General features: G+C 46.6%; 1 protein-coding gene across 1 annotated transcript in view; it reads left to right on the top strand.

Annotated features, from left to right (window-relative positions):
• Positions 1 to 16,398, top strand: part of LOC126210389 (DNA topoisomerase 2-like) — a 173,359-nt gene extending 156,961 nt beyond the window's left edge. Inside the window, exon 25 of the mRNA XM_049939618.1 lies at positions 15,847 to 16,398. Coding sequence (XP_049795575.1) covers positions 15,847 to 15,971 — 125 coding nt within the window. The 3' untranslated portion in view covers positions 15,972 to 16,398. The remainder of the gene's footprint in view (positions 1 to 15,846) is intronic.
• The last annotated feature ends 5,244 nt before the right edge of the window (positions 16,399 to 21,642 follow it).

Here is a 21,642-nt window from a genome sequence, read left to right on the forward strand (position 1 = left end):
TTTTTGTCGGTAAAGAAATTTGGCTTTTATTAATCTTTCCTGTTGAAGCAGTAAATTTATTTGAAATGAAGTGTTTCATTCCAGAGTATTGACTAGTTCCAATAGTTTCCTAATTTAAAGTGCACATTTTCACCTTCTGGCATCATGCCATAACAAAGAACCAAGCAAGAGATAGTACAGCACTGGTACTCCAAGAAAATTTACATCCCGGAAACCACACTGAAAAGCTTAATATCAGGTGGGTCTACTTCATTGTGAATCTGGACCATCCAATGTCCACTTAAAGCCAAATTATGCATTTTAGCACAGTTTACGAAATTCCAATGATATTGACGAATCCTCTGATGTCTTGTTTCATCATCACGTAACGCAAGATCTCTTAATGCTTTAGAGATACAATATACGGGCTTCCTACATCGTCACAGGTGCACACGTGCAATAATGCCTGTTTCTTGGCGCTCTCTGGCAGCCGTTAAAATGAACCTATTTCTTACAGGTCTCGGGGAAAATATTGCTAATGGTGTTTTGAAAAGTGTTTCTTTCAAATTAAATTTCCTTTTATCGAAGACGAATTATGTTATGTGGGATGAATTTCTTAAATCACAGTGTGTTTGAAACTTAGCACTTTGAGGAACGGCCTTGTAGAATAATTAGTCCTGCCGAACAGACATTTATGTCATTGTTTTTAATTTTACTGGCACATTTGTGTGATATATCTCGAAGTGTAACAAATGCAAAAAAAAAGACCAATATTATATGTGAAAGCTTAGCTGTCCTTGTAACAACATTAACTTTTCCTCTTCATGTGTTCGCGCTGCTTAAGTGATACTGCTATTGGCTGACGACATGTATCCTATGCTCTGAATATCTGTTATCAGCTGGCAAAATCACGTGACATGAGGTGTGATTGGCTTACAAAAAGACATCGCAATCTCGATTTCAGTGCTCCAGAAGCTAACGTGCCCCGTTAAGTGGAATTCGAATGTATACTTTTTTTAATACAAAAATATGCAGCATATATGTTGCTGCATATCAAAGGTCTTTCCAAAACACTTTTTTTGTGTTTCCTAAAGTGCTCTATGCTGGTGTATTAAATGTTAACCATTCAAAGGATTGATAAGTTTTACAGTTCAGAGGGAAAATCTACGGAAACTTACTGTGACTTAATATGAAAAAAGTGTGTTTTCACACTGGGAAAAGTGTTTTTTAACTGGGATATCCAGGAAATAATCCTGAAAGATTTTGCCTTGTCTGTGTACACACCCTGAAGGGTTTCTCATTTTGATTTGGCAGCTCTAGCAGTGTGTGGTTGTGGGAAGAATTTCAATGTGTCTGGGATTACGAACATTTACCTGCAGACTAAAAAAAAAATTGTGGAACTTCATTTTTTTAGGATGACAATTAAAACTTTCAGTACCACTCACACTTATTGTTAGGTGTGGAAGCTAACAGGATTTAACATGTAGTTGATCTTAGTACACAATATTGTTAACCAAATTGTGTGGTTAACAGGCTGAGAGTGCCAATCTCAGACAGGTAAAAAAAGTGAAATTACCCAAATACCACCCACGGGCTCCAGTGGGCTGATTGGTACTAAGCAGCCACCTCGTTATCCTCTGCCAGCGATATCACTGAATTCAGTATGGAGGGGCATGGGGTTGGCACACCACTCTCGTGGCTGGTGTCATTTTTGTGATCTGCAGCAACTCCTCTTCAGTTGAGTAACTTGTCAGTTAGCTTCAGAAGGGAAGGGTGCAGCCCATTCCAGTCCTCCCACTGAAGAAACCTCCCTGGCAGTTCCAGGAATCGAACCCAGATCCTCTGCATTGCCATTACCCACGAGGACCACTCTGATACAGAGATCAACAAAAAATGTGGCATTACAGTGTTCATTCGTGCTGGTATGTGAGGAAACGAGCTACTTGACACTGGAACTGAATGTTCAGAAAATTGTCCTGCCTTGTATTGGTCAGCAGAGCTGAACAAATTTCCACTCTGTCTTTCTTAATCATCTCCAGAACCAATCTGGCTCACAATTCGCAATAACAGTGTGTGTGAAACATTTTGTCCATGGCATTACAGCCAAAATTCAGGTGTGCACACAGTTTCATTGTAGTAATCTGCAGACTGAAACAGATGCATTGATAGACCCTCTTCATTGTGAGGGATCGCAGCTGAGGTGCTTTGACCAGGCTGTGGCTTGTCGTGTATACCCTTTCGATAGCTACTGAAACTCTGTAGGCACCATCCGTGTCATGTTATTCATATGACATACATACTGTATAGTCTCCATACACCTTTAGCAAGTGTTTGGCCAATTATGTTTACAGCGTTAGATACTCCACGTACTGTCAAACATGCAACCACAATATTGGCTGCTAATGGCAAGTGGGGTGGGACTGCAGGTATCCAATGGTGAGCACAGCATGAGGGTACAGAGCATATTGAACTGCTTAGTCAGTAACTCAAGAGTGCTACAGTGCTAGTGGTGTTGATACAAAGCAGAGCAGTGGCAGCAATAACAAAGCAAAATTTGCATTATATCTACAACAGTTGCCGAAGTTGACAAGTAACCCAAGGAATTTCGCAGTGTGAGAAAAAGTGACAGATGAAATATTAGCATTTGTGCAAAATAAATAAGAGAAATGTGTGGTGTTGTGAACACTCAGCTGTATGGACAATGTACTTGAAGAGTACAATGATAACAATAAGTGTTCAGCAAGTGAAAGTTACACTGAAACAAGTGTAGAGCCATGTAGATGATGATGATGATGATGATGATGATGATGATGATGATGATGATGATGATGATGATGATCATCCTTATCAGGCAGGCTGCCTCAAATGCTGTCACCGGTGAAACATAATGAAGGACTATCATTGGCAGAGGAACAAGTACTGAACATTACTATGTATGTGGAAGATCATTGGCAGCACAGTAAAAAACATCTATGAACAGATTTCGAATAAGTCTGCAGCAATGTGTGTAGTCCATAAGAACTATGGACATTAAAGACAAAGAACAATCTTCAAAAAACTGATGTTTGCGTGTTGCAAGGATGGTAATACAGTCTACAGGCTATGTGTGACCTGATCTTGTATGTTATGCACATCAAATTGCATATGATGTAGATTACAATGATCTAGGGGGAAGCAGTGGATATTTGCACAATTGCAAACTGTGCTACTGAATTGGAAGGGGTAAGGTAATGAAATTTCAAACAAAACGTCAACTTCATGTGGCACAGCAAACTGTGGAGTTAGCCTGAAAGTTTGTAGATAAGATAAATAATCTTATCCCGTCATTCAGTAAGTAATTTTTTCTCATCTCTGACCAATTGGGGCTTGAAGAGGAAATGCAGATTAGAGGTACCCTGAAAATCAGAGGTGCCAAGCAACATCAACCGACATCAATGCCTCAATACATTCATATACAAATATGCCAACTGTTAATCTGGTTGGTAAATTGATGGAAAGCCTTTTGTTATGCTGCAACAAGTTGGAGGTGCTCTGCACCCTACAGTTCTTTCTCGTGTGTGGCCTCGCAAGTGCCCTCTAGGGGGTTCACGGTTCTTTCGTGAGTTGTGCGTGGCGCACGTGGGGCCCTGAGCTATTGTGGCCCATTCTTCATTCCCTGGCTGCATTTCCTTCACCCTGCCCCCTCTCTCCCTAACCCCACTCCTTCCCCATTGCCACCTCCTTCCCCTCTCTGGGTGTTCAGAATTTTGTCGACTTGGCTATCCACCGGGTTTCCTGTATTGGCTGCAATTTTGTTCTTTCATCCTTTGTGGCGATTAGCTCCCCACTCAAGGTTTGACCTCCCCTTCAAAATTTAGTTCTTTTAGTGTGAGCAATATGGGAAGAATTCCCTCCCTAGCATCTACAGTGTGGATTCCTCTCTCCCCTTCCTTCACCACTGTAGTCTCCTTCCACCCTGCTGGGTCACTGACACATTAGCCAGTCGATGTGGTGGGGCTGCAATGTACCCATATCACTGAGCCCCTGAGAACACAGGGATTACGCTACTAATACCTGAGCTGTTCCCTCCCCAAGTATGCCAAGGAGTGGTTGCATATCTTCATGGAGCATTGGAGCTCCCGGCAATGGCTGTCTTGCCAGGCGGTCCTCGGTGTGACTGGGTGGCGCCCATGGGGAGAGCCCCTGGTCGGAGTGGGTGGTATCAGGGCGGATGCTTGGCACACAAAGTGTATCGAGCTGCAAACGGCCGTCTCTTTGAATGGTGAAGGATCCTTGAATGCTGCTTCGTATGACCAACCTTCCCTTCCGTGGCCACACCATGAGAGGAGGGCCAGGCTTGCCGTCTTGGGATGAAACCCTTTCCCTGTTACCACATCTGTACTAGGATGGATGGGGACACATTCACCACCACCAAGCCATTGTTTTTTGTGGAGAATATAAAGGACAAGTTTGGTGAAGTGGAGTCTCTTAGTAAGGTGCGGCTGGACGCCCTCTTGATGTCTATCACTCCTCACCATTCTCTGAATATGGGCCAGGCAGTAATTTTTCATAAGGACCTCATCCTGCAAACTGATGTGGAACTCCGGGCTATTCTGGCGTGGCATTCATTTTGTTCAACGTGTGGAGATGGGCTGCAAAGACAACGGCACCGATACTAGCACCTTCATTCTGCCTTTAGGGGGATACCCTCCCACAGAAGGTCAAGGTTATGTGCTGCAGGTGTGATGTGAAGCCGTACATCACTCCACCTATTCAGAGCTTTTGGTGGTTGTGCCTACCCGCTGTATGGCGGACACTTTGTGTGGTGACTAGCCGCCCCCTCCCTGAGGGAAGCCCCTGTGTTCTGCCGTCTGTGTGTCAGTTGTGCTTGACCGCCACTCCCCTCGCTCGCCGGATTGCCCAGCTTACAAGAGAGAAAAGAAGATCAAAGAATAAAAGTCCCTGGATCACCTGTCTTATGCTGAGGCTCATCAAAAGTGACACACTCCATCCAGTGTCACTGTATTCAACTTGTGCCTCTGTTACTTGCTTTCCTCAGCCTTGTCTCTCTCTCTCCCCTTCCCCTCACCTGCAGTTCCCATGACATCCCTTCAGGGAGCCATTCCCCCTCCCCAGCCGAAGAAGTGCCCCCCTTCTTCAGCGTCTGCCAGCGATCGGGCTCCTCCCCAGCATCTCTCAGGCCACAAGACACACTCGGCCATGAGACATACCATCTGTGCAGCTGAAGGTGGCCTCTTTCAGTTCCAGATCTTGCAGAAGCTTGTACTTCCCTTGTGCCCTGCCCGGGGGGGAGGAGGAGGAGGAGAATATAAATCCCATGACAAGGTGCCCGGAGGTGCCATATCGCCCCTCGCAAACTGAGTCTGACATCTTATTTATGGATGTCACCCCATCCTTGTCAGTTACTACTACTGACCAAATGACCTGATGTCCTCCTTGACTTCATGTCTACCTTGGACTCGCGCCACATGGTCATCAGTGGAATTGCAACGGATACTATTGTCACCTATCGGATATGCAGTCTCGTCTCCTCGTATTCTGCATTCTCGCTCGTTCTTCAAGAAACGCATTTCTGTGATGACAACTCTCCAGCTTTTTGTGGTTATTAGGTGTTCTATCAGAACCATGCTGGCCCCGGGGTAGCATCTGGTGGGGTCTGCGCTTTGGGTTGCTCTGATGTCATTAGTGACTGGATTCCCCCTAGGTACCAAATTGGAAGGGATAGCAGTTAGAATGCAGATGACTCCTGCAATCACCATTTGCAATGTCTACCTCCCACCAGGTAGACCACTTGCTTACATTGCACTGTGTACCTTAACCCAACAACTCCCATTCCCATTTAGCCTCCTTCAGGACTTCAATGCACACCATCCACTGTGGGGGAGTGTCACTTCAACAGGTAGGGGTACCCTGATTGACCACACATCATGGACCACAATTTGTGTGTCCTGAATGATGGTTCCTATACCAAATTCAGTGCTGCTCATGACACCTTCTCTATCGCTCTCACGATCTCATCTCCTGCCCTCATGGCTTCCCTACATAGATCATCCCACAGTGATCTTTCCGACAGTGACAACTTTCCGGCGATTCTATTGTTCCCCTGCTGCCACTAGGCAGACAGCCCCCCCCACCCCATGTTGGGCATTCTGCAGGGCCAATTGGCCTTTATATATGTCTGCTGTCCACTTTGACACCTCCGTCTCGAATTCCATTGATGTAGTCATGCAAGGCATCTCTGCCGCTATTCTTCATGCTGCTGGCACTACTGTCTCCCTTTCCACAGATCCTCCTTGTTGTCGACTGGTACCGTGGTGGACCATGGTTGTTGCAGTCGCTGTCCAGGACCGCTGATGGGCGCTGCAGTGATTTAAGTGACACCCTTCACACACCAACCACCTCACTTTTAAGCATCTCCGTGCTAAGGCTCATTACCGTATTAAGCAGAGTAAAAAGGAATGCTCGGAGTGCTATGTTTCCTCCCTGGGGACGTATGCCTCATCGCAGGTTTAGTCCAGGCTCCGTAGCCTTCTGGGCTGCCAGCAACAGTCAACTGTCCAGGCTCTGAACTACCAAGGTGCTCTATGCACTGATCCATTAGTCCTCACAGAACACCTCTCAACACACTTTGCCAACACCGCCCCCCCTCCCCCCTCCCACCCCTTCCAGACGTCTCCCAGAGGTCTTCAACCACATTTGGCTCACAGGTGCTTCTCCTTCACAATGATGAGACAGTAAAATTACCCTGTCCGGGAAAAAACCAATGTTGCTCGACACCCATTGCCCAATTAGCCTGACGAATGTACTTCGTAAACTGCTCGAAAGGATGGTCAACTTCAGATTTTGTTAGTTACTCAAATCTCAGGGCCTTTTGTCCCCTGTATCAGTGTGGCTTCTGGGCAGGGTGATCAACTGACTATTCACTCTGATTGGAATAAGCCATCTGACAGGCTTTTATTCCCCGCCAGCACCTTGTCGTAGTCTTCTTTGACCTTCATAAGGCATATGACATGGCTTGGTGCCATCACATTTTAGTTACCCTCCACGAATGGGGCTTCCGTGGTCCCTCTTCAGATTTGTATCCGTGAGTTTTTATATGACCGGCTCTTCCGGGTTCGAGTTGGCGCTTCACTCTGTCTCCCTCAGGTTCAGGAGAATGGTATCCCACAGGGTTCTGTGCTAAGTTTCACACTCTTCCTCATTGCCTTCAATGGCCTTGTGACCCCTGTTGGGCCTCTGGTTACCCCAGCATTGTACATGGACGATTTTTGCATCTGGTGGAACTCCCACTCAGTAGTGTCTGCTGAGTGCCAGCTCTGAGGCGCCATCTGATGGGCCTCTACATGGGCAACAGCCAGTTTCCTCCTTCCAAAACGCGGGTTACGCATTTTTGTCGTCAACCGACAGTACACCCCGATCTAGAACCTTATTTACGCAACCAGCTCCTCGACGTTGTAGCACAGTCCTGTTCTTGGGGCTCATTTTTGATAACAAGCTGACATAGGTGCCCCACATTCACCACCTAAAGACTACATATAAGTGGAAGCTTAATGCTCTCTGGCTCCTGGCCCACACATCTTGGTGTAGACTGTTCCACTTTTCTCAGTCTTTTCTGTGCCCTGGTCTTCTCCAGGCTAGATTATGGTGGTCACGTTTATGGCTCATCGGCTCCTTCTGCTTTGATACTCCTTGACTATGTCCATCATTGTGGGGTGCATCTGGCTATTGGTGCTTTTCGCACTAATGCTGTTAATAGGCTCCTCACAGAAGCGGGGATTCCAACTCTACACATCTGACAGAGCCAACTCCTTGTTTCCTATGCAATTGCCATTCGCCAATTCTGTGACCATCCTGTGTACCTTGCGTTCTTCGTCAGTGATGTATGTATCCCTCCTAACACCCGCCTGTGGGTGGGATTGCTCGTTGGCGTGCATCTCACTTCCCCCCGTCGGGATCTCCATCTCCTCTCACTGGTCTGCAACATGTGTCTTTCCCGCACACCACCCCTTGGATGGTGCCTAGACCACAGATTAGGACTTGTCTATTCCAGGGTCCTAGGGTCTCTCTCGCTCCTGCGGTTTTCCAGCATCTTGTCGGTGGCACCCTGGAACTTTGCAAGGATGTCACAATCTTTTATACTGATGGTTCTAAGACTATCGATAAGGTGGATATGCTTTCACGTGTCTCACCGGCTTTGAACACCATTTATTACCGGTGTCATGTAGTGTGTTCACAGCAGAGCTTCTAGCCATTCACGGGGCCCTCCTTTTTGTTTCTCAGGCCTTCCTCCACAGTGTTATAATTTGTTCAGACTCCACGAGTAGTCTGCAGGCTATTGACCGATGCTACTCTTGTCACCATTAGGTCTCTGCTATCCACGACCTTCTCTCTACCCTTGAGCATGCTGCCTGTTCAGTCGTCTTTATCTGGGTCCCAAATCATGTAGGCATCCCAAGCAATGAACTGGCTGATTGTTTGGTTAGAGAAGCAGATACTTACCACATTTCCTTTCAGGATTCGAGCTGCGGATATGCAGATCTACATCAAATCTCTCATTGCCCATAACTGGAAGGCCATCTGGAGCACTACTTCTCATAGTAATAAACTGCGCACGATTAAGGAATCTGCTGCAGTTCGGTGCTCTTCCTTGCGTTCCTCTCAGGAGTAGTCCACTGTTTTATGCCGTTTACCCATTGGTCATGACCAGCTCACACATTGTTTCCTCCTATGTAATGACCCACCCCCTTTTCGATTTGGTCCCACACATTATGCCTTTACTGTGTGTTTTACTGTTGATTATTTTATAATTTGACTCCCCTTACTGGATCCGTCCACTTTTCGCAGATTCTTTTTCTTCTGTCGCTCACTCCAGAAGTGTGGGTCTGATGACCTCCCAGTTTAGTCCCCTCTCAATTATATTCCCATAACCCGTCTCAATCAATCATTCTTGCAATGGAAGTAGGGAATATTTACGTCACAGCAAGCAGGAGTGTTAGGAGCAAACTATGTCTTCTGAAAAATGTTTGACAGTGCGTTTCATATCACTTGAAACCACTGGACAAATTCAGCCTCTGGATGTTTGCTTTTTCTGTGCCTATAAAATATATTATCATTCTATCTGCAGCTATGCTTTAAAAGGACAGCCAGTTTCGTGATAAGCTCCGCAACAGACTGTTCGGCATTCAGTTGCATGCCGTCACATTCCATCAGTTCTCATTACCCTGTTAAAACGGTTTTGATTCTATATGCATTCCCTAATAATGGATGCTTGGCTGAATGTCCTAAACAGTTTATAACTCCCAAGGAATGTTTTTGATCTTGGGGTGTGAACCTTTGTGATCCATGTGGCATGTTATTTTTCATTTGGTGTTCATGGTGCACGTTAATGGTTTGTTTTGAACATTCTCGAATGTCGACAAAGTCTATCTTGTGACTTGTTGATACATACATCCCATTAGAGGTCGTTCTCTGCACCTTCCGGACACTCATTTTATCACTCTCCTGATGCACATGGGGAGTCATTAGCAACTAATACTTTTTCTGTCGGAACTGTTAACAGAACACTTTCAAATAAAGATTGAACTTGCAACCTTGCACTCAAGGGGTTCCTTGTTAGTGAACACGATGAATAGCAGGCATTCATTGTGGAAAGACTGTTACAGCTTTGGTCATCTTGTGTTGTCCAGTATCCCCATCACTGTGTACATCTCTCTTCGATCCACCTATCATACTCGTAAAGCATTGTCATAGCAACCTGCCATATGAGAGCCAAACATCAGTTTTTCTGAGAGATCATTCCATTCAGACTCACGTAGTACGCTGTGACATCTGTCGCTTGCAGTTGTGATTCCTTTCTTAACGCCACTTCAGTTATTAAAGAGAAGTTCATCACTGACCATTCTTGCAACCAAAGTGTGTGTAATATAGAAACCTCTTCTCCTTCGACTTTTTATTATTATTATTATTATTATTATTATTATTATTATTATTATTATTGGCTAGGTTGCTAATCTGCTTGCTTTTAATTTCCTGTAAAGAGTAGTAGCATTCCAGGAGTGTTCGTTGAAATAATATTGACAGTGCAGATGCTGTTGATTTGATTTTAACAGGGAAGCTAAAACAGCTAAGGTCTAACCCGCCACTGCCCGCACCGAAACTAAGTTTATTGTGCGGCATCGCTCCCTGTATACCTAGTAAAGCCAACCAATGCCCTCAAATAGTGCATAGTGTCCCTCTACCAGTTCTTTGTTAGACACAGTTTCTTCAGGTCTAGTTGTACCGAAGATTCTGTATCTTTTACTCTCCAATACCATGCATTTGAAGATTAGGTGTGATGCAGTTTCTTCACACTCATCACAGATCCTACATTTAGGGTCCTCTTCTGTTATACCCATTGTGTGTAGGTGTTTTTAGAAATTCCCATGACTGGTCATCAGTCCAGTCAGAGGTTTGATCTCTTTCCTGTTCAATTCCAGGATTACAGAGCTCCTTTTAAAACATGGCTTGGGCATCATTACCTTACCATGTTTTTGTTAATGAACCTTGGTCCAATATTCTACATGCTGTTTCCTAAGCCAGTTCCGTAGCTCTAATTTGATCATAGCCTTGGTGATAGTCAGGACAGGTTCCGGTCCAATAAATGGAGTTGTTGCCCCCCATCCTAACCAATCTGTCGGCTTGTTCTTGCCACAGATGCCTGAGTGGCCAGGGATCCGCACTAGGTTTACCCTATTGCTTCCCCCTAGCTCCACCAGAGCCCTGTGGCATTCTGCAACAATCTTAGATCTTGTTGCATGAGCTGCCAATGATTTCAGGGCTGCCTGGCTGTCTGAATAGATGTAGATGCCGTGGTCCTTGTAGCACCTACGCATATTCTCCTCCACACATGCCCTGAGTGCAGTAATTTCAGCTTGGAATACAGAGGCCAGATTTCCTAGAGAGATGATTCTCTCCAGTCTTGGCGGAACCCCGTACACCCCTGCCCCAATGCCTCGGTCTGTTTTCGACCCATCGGTGAACCATACGATGGCCCCCGAGCAGTGTCACTGTTTTTTCCCACTGCTCCCTACTTCCAATTATTATGTTTTAAGGCTTGTTGAAGCAGTTGGGAGTTATTATAATGTCGGCAGGCATTTCCCCATCCACTCCTATATTTACCTCACTTACTGTATTAGTGTCATTCTGGATATCTGAATGAGATGCAGTTCTTGCCAGTTTTAAGTCTGTGCACCTCAGCTGCTGCCTCCATCTTGACCCAAAGGTGTAGTGGAGGCATGTCCATCATGGCTTCCATTCCAGCGGTTGGTGTGCTGCTAATTCTGCATGTTATGGCCAAGGAGGCAGATCGCTGCACCTTAGCAATCTGCTTAGCTGCAACCCGCTGTTCTACCTTCTTCCACCACACTACGGCCCTGTAGGAAATCCTAGATCTGACCACTGTGGTGTATATCCAGTGCATAGCCCTGGGGCTTAAGCCCCAGTTTTTGCCACAAGCCCTTCTAGTATTCACTAGAGTACTTTTTGCCTTGGAGCAGATACTCTTAATGTGAGGGGTCCATGTCAGCTTCTCATCCAAGGTTACCCCTAGATATTTCACTAGCGCCTTCACAGGTAGAGTTTTATTTAAGAGCTTTAGATTCCAACTTGAGTGTTGAATATGTCTCTTCGTAAATGGCACAACAGTCTTCTTAGGATTAACCATCAGATCCTGTTTGATGCACCAATTTTACACAATGTCCAAACTTCCTTGTGCCATATTTCTGACCTTGTCAGTAAATTTGCCAAGTATTACTATGACAAGGTCATCTGTGTATCCTTGACAGCATTGTCTGAAATTTAATTCCTCAAGGAGTTCATTCACCGCTAGATTCCACAATAGAAGGGACAAAACTACTACTTTTGGGCAGCCTTTAGTGGTGGTAATTACTATGTTTTCATCATGGTAGCCTTTACTTACCTTCCTCTAAGCATTGCCCCAGTCCACCTGCATATAGTGGTCCCCAGGTCATGCACCACTGCTGCCCTTACCATGGAATTGAAGCTAGTGTTACTGAAGGCCCCCTCGATATCCAGGAAGATGCAGCCACCTGCATATAGTGGTCCCCAGGTCATGCACCACTGCTGCCCTTACCATGGAGTTGAAGCTAGTGTTACTGAAGGCCCCCTCGATATCCAGGAAGATGCAGAGGGCTATTTCCTGGAAGTGAAGGGCTTTCTCCACCTTCCTAACAAGTTGGTGGAGAGCTGACTCGCATGATTTACCTGGTTGATATGCGTGTTGATATGCGTGTTGATATGCGTGTTGATATTTTATGCGTGTTGATATGCGTGTTGATATGCGTGTTGATATGCGTGTTGATATGCGTGTTGATATGCGTGTTGATATGCGTGTTGATATGCGTGTTGATATGCGTGTTGATATGCGTGTTGATATGCGTGTTGATATGCGTGTTGATATGCGTGTTGATATGCGTGTTGATATGCGTGTTGATATGCGTGTTGATATGCGTGTTGATATGCGTGTTGATATGCGTGTTGATATGCGTGTTGATATGCGTGTTGATATGCGTGTTGATATGCGTGTTGATATGCGTGTTGATATGCGTGTTGATATGCGTGTTGATATGCGTGTTGATATGCGTGTTGATATGCGTGTTGATATGCGTGTTGATATGCGTGTTGATATGCGTGTTGATATGCGTGTTGATATGCGTGTTGGTTTGAATGTAGAGGGGCCCTACTTAGTCTCCTCTCTCCAACATATACATTAACCCGTTTTTCCAATGTTTCTAGAATGAAAGAGGACAGACTGATTGATCTCATATCCGTAGCCTTGGTATGATCAATTCTCCCTGGCTTTGGATTGAAGACAACCTTCACTTCCCTCCAAGCATTGGGAATGATTCATACTGCTAGGCTAACTCTGAATAGCCTGCATAGGGCCCTTATGAGCTCTCCTCCTGCCTGTTGCAGGAGAGATGGAAAATTTCCATTTGGCCCAGGTGACGTGAACGGTTGGAATGTTCCCACCGCCCACTGGATTTTATTAAAGTTCACACACTCCTTGGCCGATTCGCAGTCCTCTCTTTGAGTGCCTGAGAACCATTTTCTCTCCGGGATCACATTCCGGACTGTGTCGTCCGGCAGAGCAGATTGAGGAAAGCGAGTTTTGAGGAGCAGTTCCAGTGTCTCGTGTGTTGTCTTTGTATATTCCCCAGCCTCCTTCCTTAACGTACCTCTTGGATTGGTTGGTACTCTAGTGAGAATCTTGTGAAGTCTGGCTTGTGCAGCTGTGCTCTACACTTCCTCACAGAATGCCTTCCAGGATGCCTTCTTTGCTTGTCTGATCGCAAGATTGTAGTTGACAAGGGCCTCACGATATTTAGCCCATTGTCCTTTACGTCTTGCAGTATTAAACGAACTCCGTACCTGTTTTCTTTGCATTTCAAAGTTATTCCACAAAGGCACACTCCTGTTTGTGCACTTCTTGGTGATAGTGCAGTTGTCGTGACATGAGGTCACTATGGCAGAGGTAACAGCCTCTGCTACTTCCTCAAATTATACTGGATTCTATATTGAGGTTTTAATTTCCGATAAGCCTAAGTCGAGGTCCCTCCTATATGTCTCCCAGTCCGTTTTCCTGGGATCCCTACAGGTCATGGTCTGTCTGATTCCCATTTCAACCTTGAATTTAATGTACACGTGGTCCGATGACGCTGGCTCCAACATCACATGTCATTGTTTGACATAGCTGCCCATCATCATGGAACTAAAGGTTGTGTCAATTACTTCTTCCCTTCTGCTATTGCTGAATGTAGGTTCATTGCCCCTATTCATGACCTCTAAGTTGTTAGCTAAAAGGAATTCAAGAAGGTACTCACCTCTACTGTTGGCGTCCTTGGTGCCCCACACTAGGTTGAGGGCATTGGCGCGCATCCCACCAGCAGTTGGTCACCTTGCCGATGGCAAGTCTCTACCGGTCTCCTCACCTCCAAGGGAGGAGGAGAGCTGTCTTCATAAGGAAGGTATGCTGAGGCCAAAACAATTTCCCTCATGATACCTTCCTCACATTATTGCATTTTAATGGTCAAGAAGTCCCTAGAGCATAAATCCATCATTGGCATGAAAGAAATTTCATTTCTTACATAGATGCATGTTCTGAAGTTTCTTAGATTTCTTGCATAAATCAGCTTACCTTCAGTGCCACCGATGCCTGATACACCCCCTTTATATAAATAGGGTTCTTGTATCAGGACCACGTCCACTTCTTGCCTCCTCAGGCAGCGACTCGGGGCAGACTAATCTGCAGCACCTCCAGTCTCCGTCTTGCTGCCACCTTTGAGAACACTGATGGTAACCTGCGAGAACCCTAAAAACAATTTCAGGTCCTGTTCCTTCCAGGGGGGACTTCTCTCTCCAATCTTCTGTTGAGACTTTTGGGTTCAGGGCCCTATTTTCCCGAACAGTCTTAGGAGAGACTTCCTTAAGGATCTTAGGTACCCATATTGATATCTTTGCAGTCTTAAGAAGCTCCGCTGCCGTCTTAACCAGCAGCTTTGCATCTTCCCACGGGGATATCATGGGCACCTAGTCCTTGAGCCATTCTAATGTGGGAACCCCCTCACAGACAAAAATGAGGGCACAACCATCTAGAGGGACACTCCTGAAGGTGGGTCCTGGGCCAGTGCCGTCGTCCCCCCCCAGTCTTCTCAAAGAGGGCCATCTGCAATAGTTCCTCCTGCTGCAAGGTGATGGCCACATGTGGATAACCTTCCTGGATAAGTGCTATCCAAAAAACAGACTGAAGTACTATAGGTCTGTTTCCCTATTTCTTGCCTCCATTTTTTCTGGACCTGCTTATCCAGGGAGGAGGGAGTCTATAATTCCTCCTTTATCCACTTGCTAACTGTCTTTCAACCTGAGACAGTTTCATCCTGGGGGTCTTAGGTTCAAGTCCCTTTAATTCCCTTCACTTGTCTTTAGGAAGCCGTTCTTTCCCTTCCTTTTTCCTCTGTTCCCTGAGTAGTTTCCTCCTCTTTGATCTTTATCTGTTCTAGTTTCTTGGTTGCAGTTCCCACTTCTGGCTCAGGTCTAGACCCTGATTCAGTAGTGGCTTCCATTGGTACTGATCTCAATGTTGGGTTATCTGAGGTCTCAGTTTGTTTTTCTATTGTGTTTTCTTTAATCGTGTCCATATGGGTCCCACGAGATTTGGGGATCTACAAGGTCCACACCACGAATACCCTGCCCGGTGTAAGGCTACTTATTCAGGGAGGTCGTGCGGTATCCCTGAGACTCCATTTGCGACACATCTTTCCACGTGCTGCCCACCCCTCAGCACGGATTGCATCACACCTTGGGTTGGGTCAGGGAATTGGGTAGGACTAGAAGTGGATAGGGAAGATAGGAAGTTGTGTGACACTCTGTCTGATCCATCGGCTGAGGCCTTTCTGGTAGTAGTTCCTCTACCTTCGGCATAGCCCTCAGCTTCACGCGGATACGCAAGCCCCTCCACCCACACGGACAGTGCTTTATCGAGGTGGTGTCCCCTGGAGAGGGCAGATGTTACTATTACAGAATGTCATGGCACTTCCCAGTTCGTCTGCTAGTTACCACAGCTACCAGAAATTTCTTTATCACTATTGCCAGTCTGCTTCCTTTTCGTATACTTGTGGTCTGGTTTCTGTAAAAGTTGTAGGTAATCCTTCGGTCCTGATATTTTATCCCCCACTACCTTTTATGTTTCTATATAGGGCAACAAAGAAACTATGGTATAAGATTTTCACTTGTATAGAATACACAATAAATTTATTTCATTCTGAGGACTGCATAATGTAACAGGTTCATGGTCATACTTCTGTGTTACAGAAATAAAAAAGGTGGCCTCGGACAACGATCTTGAAATGGAAGTGGAAAGAGTAGCTCCAAAGACGAAGCCCAGTCGACCAAGGAAAGCTGCAAACTACATTGTAGATGATGACAGTGACTTCTAATTCCTTGTGTACATTTTTAAGTGCTGTTTTTACCCTCCACTTTGTTCAGTTTTGTGTATTTTAAGACAGTCTCCTTCACTCATAAATGTATATTGTTTTCTAATGATAGATTGGTGACTAATATGATATAGTTTTCAGCATTTTGGACATTATAGTGTTACAATCTCTGTATTTTAAATTCAGCAAAGCTGTAGACATGTCGGTGCTCAGTGGTTTATGACTGTATATTGTGAACAGAACAGGAGCTTCTTTGCTGTGTCATAGCAGTATGTGCTGTGCTTTTATATTTTTATTTTATTACAGAAACTGTGAAAACGAAAAACTGAACTGCTCGGAAACTAATATTTTGCAAGCTTAATAGCGTGATTTTGATAAGAAAGTAGTAGTACCATTGCTACTTATTTTGCTCTTTATCATGCAACAGTTGTCAGTGAAAGAGAAGACTTTAAGTGTTCTGTCATTTTTTATTCAGTATTATTGTATGTGTTTAATTCGATTGTATTTAAACTGGTTCATAATCAAGAAAACCTGTATTAAATATGCTATTATTTTTGATTCAATGGACAGTTTACAAATTAAACAGTGAATTCAACTTTGTAGACAAACCCAATGATTGGGTGACAATAGTTTGCACCTTAGAATAATCTGTTATCTTGAGCAAAGTTTTTACTGTAACCCACTTTTAAAGTTTGTTTTACCATTATTCCTGTATTAGACATATTTAGCATATAAATAGTTTAAAACTGGTTCTTTTTTTAAGTTGCAGATGGTTTTATCATTAATTGTACTGTTGAATACTTGAAATGTATGTTTTAGTAAAATACAATAAAAATGTATTGTTTTGTAATACTGATGGTACTGTAGGGAGTACAACTCTGGCTTTATAATTACATCTCAAATTATGATATACTCCACAGGGATGTAAGTAACAGACACGTATAATGGTGCACAATTCAGTAACTAAAAATCAGAAGACCTGTATGGTCTGATTAACTTTGTTATTAACATTTTGGTGACGAGCCTCGACACAGATTGCCCCCCCCCCCCCCCCCCCTGCGGGTTCGGGGGTTAGAATAGGCCCGAGGTATTCCTGCCTGTCGTAAGAGGCGACTAAAAGGAGTCCCTCCCCCTCAATGGGGTAGTTAGCGCCTGCGTCCGGAGACGGACCGTTCCACGACCTCTATTTGTGGTCATTTTGCTTTTTCACTTCTCGTTTCTTCCTTCCTTTGGTTGGTTCCTTTCTTTGCTCTTCTCCACCTCACTGTCTTCCTTACTCTTTCCCCTGCATAATCTCCTTGCCTTCTCATTGCCTTCTTCTCATTGCCTTCTTCTCATTGCCTTCTTCTCATTGCCTTCTTCTCATTGCCTTCTTCTCATTGCCTTCTTCTCATTGCCTTCTTCTCATTGCCTTCTTCTCATTGCCTTCTTCTCATTGCCTTCTTCTCATTGCCTTCTTCTCATTGCCTTCTTCTCATTGCCTTCTTCTCATTGCCTTCTTCTCATTGCCTTCTTCTCATTGCCTTCTTCTCATTGCCTTCTTCTCATTGCCTTCTTCTCATTGCCTTCTTCTCATTGCCTTCTTCTCATTGCCTTCTTCTCATTGCCTTCTTCTCATTGCCTTCTCTGGTCTCCGCCTCGGCGTTTGAGACACTGTCCTCTCTCTCTCTCTCTCTCCCCCTCTCTCTCTCTCTCTCTCTCTCTCTCTCTCTCTCTCCCCCTCTCTCTCTCTCTCTCTCTCTCTCTCTCTCTCTCTCTCTCTCTCTCTCTCTCTCTCTCCTTTTTCCTCTTCTTCCTTCCTCCCTGTGCGCGCCTGAAGGCCGACCCATGCGTTCGCACGCGTAGCCGGTGACGGGGTAACGCGTAATTCCCCGCCCTGGGTAGACATGTAAGGCACGCGCGTACCCCCTGGTAAAGGCCAGGCCCAGGGAGGGGTGATTGCCTGAGCTGATACCTTCTGACCATGCCGATTGGTCCCTCCGTCTGTTTCTCGGGAGGTGTGACCTGAGGTGTAAACATTCACCTAAGGCGGGAGTGCCCTCTGAGAGGGTCCCCACTAGGAAGGAGCGCGCCATCGGAGACGCTGGCAATCATGGGGGATTTCTCCACAATGGATTTCACTCCATCTCTCTCGACTTCTGCCCAAAAACGGAAACGTGACCAGCTACCAGTGACAAAAGTACTACCGCCTGCCCCACAGTTCCTCGTCGTTTCTCGATCTGAGGACGGAAACGATTTTTCCTCTGTCAACCCTTTCGTTATCCAGAAGGGCGTCGATGCCATAGCCGGATCTGTCAAATCCTGTACCAGGTTGCGTAACGGTACCTTATTACTCGAAACTGAGAGCGCCTTTCAGGCACAAAAACTGCTTCGGGCCACACTCCTGTACACATTCCCTGTCCGGGTGGAGGCTCACCGAACTTTGAATTCGTCTCGTGGTGTGGTCTACACTAGATCCCTCGACGGTTTGACTGACGAGGAGATTCAATCTTTCCTCGCTGAGCAGGGCGTGACGGCTGTCCATAGGGTCATGAAAAAGGTCAACAATGACCTTGTACCGACCCGGACACTTTTTTTGACCTTCGATAGTGTTCAGCTGCCATCGCGCATCAAAGCGGGCTACGAGGTTATTTCTGTTCGCCCCTATGTCCCGACACCTACGCGCTGCTACCAGTGTCAGCGTTTCAATCACACTCGCCAATCTTGTTCCAATGCGGCTAAATGTGTCACTTGTGGCAGGGATGGCCATGAGGGTGACTGTCCACCTCCGTCTCCTCGTTGTGTGAACTGTCAGGGTGACCATGCTGCATCCTTCCGCGACTGTCCTGTCTATAAGGAAGAACGCTGTATCCAAGAAATTCGGGTCAAAGAGAAAGTGTCCACCTCGGCTGCTCCCAAGCTATTGGCTAGTAGGAAGCCCACGCTGCTCCCAGCGGGGAAATACAGTACTGTCCTCGCCTCTCCTCGGACTACCAGGGAGGTGGCAACCCAGACCTGCGATCTGACCTTCAGCACCACGGTCGTCCGTTCGGCCAGTGCTAAGATCGCGCGGTCGACGTCTCCTCTTCATCAGCGTCTGCTAAGACGAAGACCCAGAAGTCAGATGCACGGGCCTTCAAGAAGGAACCGTCCCATGCAGACTTCCTACGTACCTCGACCTCCCAGCCTTCGTCCGGTACTTCCACCAAACGACCATCCAAGAAGGCTAATAGGAAGCACAGTTCTCCTTCTCCGCCACGGCGCATTTCTTCTCCTGCGCCACCCAGCGGTTGCCGCCCCAGGCCGTCATCCCTTTCGCCTGGCCGCACCGCTGGTAGCCGAACATCTGGCCGTTCACCGGCGGAGGAAGCTCCCCCTCCCGGCCATCTTCCCAAGATGGCCGATGAACCTATAGACCCAATGGACGATGACTGTCCGCCTACTGATAGCGGCGGCAGTGCTCGCTCGAAGCCAGGCCCTCAGCGGCCTTCGAGGTGACCCCTTCTTTCATCTTCCTTTTTTCTTACGATGGCACTTATTCACTGGAATATTCGCAGCATTCGCTCCAACCGAGAGGACTTGAAGTTGCTGCTTCGCTTGCACCGTCCGCTCGTCGTAGCCCTCCAGGAAACGAAGCTACGCCCATGCGATCAAATTGCCTTGGCACACTACACCTCTGTGCGTTTTGACCTACCCCCTGTGGTAGGTATCCCAGCTCATGGAGGGGTTATGTTGCTGGTCCGGGATGATATTTACTACGATCCCATCACGTTGCACACCGGCCTGCAGGCAGTTGCCATCCGCATTACTCTCCCCACTTTTACATTTTCCATTTGTACCGTTTACACTCCATCGTCGTCTGCCGTTACCAGGGCAGACATGATGCAACTTATTGCTCAGCTACCTGCACCATTTTTGTTAACTGGAGACTTCAATGCCCACCATCCCCTTTGGGGCTCTCCAGCATCCTGCCCCAGGGGCTCCCTGTTAGCAGACCTTTTCAACCAGCTCAGTCTCGTCTGCCTCAATACTGGCGCCCCTACTTTTCTTTCGGATACATCTCACACCTGTTCCCATTTAGATCTCTCTATATGTACTCCCCAACTTGCACGCCGGTTCGAGTGGTATGCTCTTTCTGATACATATTCGAGCGACCACTTCCCGTGTGTTATCCATCTCCTGCAGCATACCCCCTCTCCGTGCTCATCTAGTTGGAACATCTCCAAAGCAGACTGGGGGCTCTTCTCTTCAAGGGCGACCTTTCAGGATCAAACATTCCCATCCTGCGATAGTCAGGTCGCACACCTCACGGAAGTCATTCTCTCTGCTGCTGAATATTCCATCCCTCACCCTACTTCTTCTCCACGTCGCGTACCGGTCCCCTGGTGGACCGCAGCATGTAGAGACGCTCTACGTGCTCGTCGACGTGCTATACGCGCCTTTAAACGCCACCCTACAGTGGCGAATTGTGTCAATTATAAACGATTACGTGCACAGTGTCGTCGTATTATTAAAGAAAGCAAGAAAGCCAGCTGGGCTGCTTTCACAAGCACCTTCAACAGTTTTACTCCTTCTTCTGTTGTCTGGGGTAGCCTGCGCCGGCTATCTGGCACTAGGGTCCACTCACCAGTTTCTGGCTTGACGGTCGCGAATGACGTCCTTGTGGCCCCTGAGGCTGTCTCCAATGCCTTCGGCCGCTTTTTCGCAGAGGTTTCGAGCTCCGCTCATTACCACCCTGCCTTCCTCCCCCGTAAACAGGCAGAGGAGGCTAGGCCACCTAACTTCCGCTCCTGGAATCGTGAAAGTTATAATGCCCCATTCACCATGCGGGAACTCGAAAACGCACTTGGCCGATCACGGTCCTCCGCTCCAGGGCCTGATTCTATTCATATTCAGATGCTGAAGAACCTTTCTCCTGCGGGTAAAGGTTTTCTTCTTCGTACTTACAATCGCATCTGGATTGAGGGACATGTTCCCGCATGCTGGCGCGAGTCTATTGTTGTCCCGATTCCTAAGCCGGGGAAGGACAAGCACTTGCCCTCCAGTTATCGACCCATCTCGCTTACCAGCTGTGTCTGTAAAGTGATGGAGCGAATGGTTAACTCTCGATTGGTTTGGCTGCTCGAGTCTCGACGCCTACTTACCAATGTACAATGTGGATTTCGTAGGCGCCGGTCTGCTGTTGACCATCTGGTTACCTTGTCGACCTTCATTATGAATAACTTCTTGCGGAAGCGCCCGACCGCGGCTGTGTTCTTTGATTTGGAGAAGGCTTACGACACCTGTTGGAGGGCGGGCATTCTCCGCACCATGCATACATGGGGTCTTCGCGGTCGCCTCCCTCTTTTTATTCGTTCCTTTTTAATGGATCGACAGTTCAGGGTACGTGTGGGTTCTGTCCTGTCAGACACCTTTCGCCAGGAGAATGGGGTACCACAGGGCTCAGTTTTGAGCGTCGCTCTCTTCGCCATAGTGATCAATCCAATAATGGATTGCCTCCCAGCTGATGTATCAGGCTCCCTTTTCGTGGACGATTTTACCATCTATTGCAGCGCGCAGCGTACGTGTTTCCTGGAGCGCTGTCTTCAGCGTTCTCTTGACCATCTTTACTCGTGGAGTGTCGCCAATGGCTTCCGTTTTTCTGCCGAGAAGACGGTCTGTATTAACTTCTGGCGCTACAAAGAATTTCTCCCAC

Source organism: Schistocerca nitens, chromosome 10 (genome assembly GCF_023898315.1).
Source record: "Schistocerca nitens isolate TAMUIC-IGC-003100 chromosome 10, iqSchNite1.1, whole genome shotgun sequence".
Classification (NCBI taxonomy): Eukaryota; Metazoa; Arthropoda; class Insecta; order Orthoptera; family Acrididae; genus Schistocerca; species Schistocerca nitens.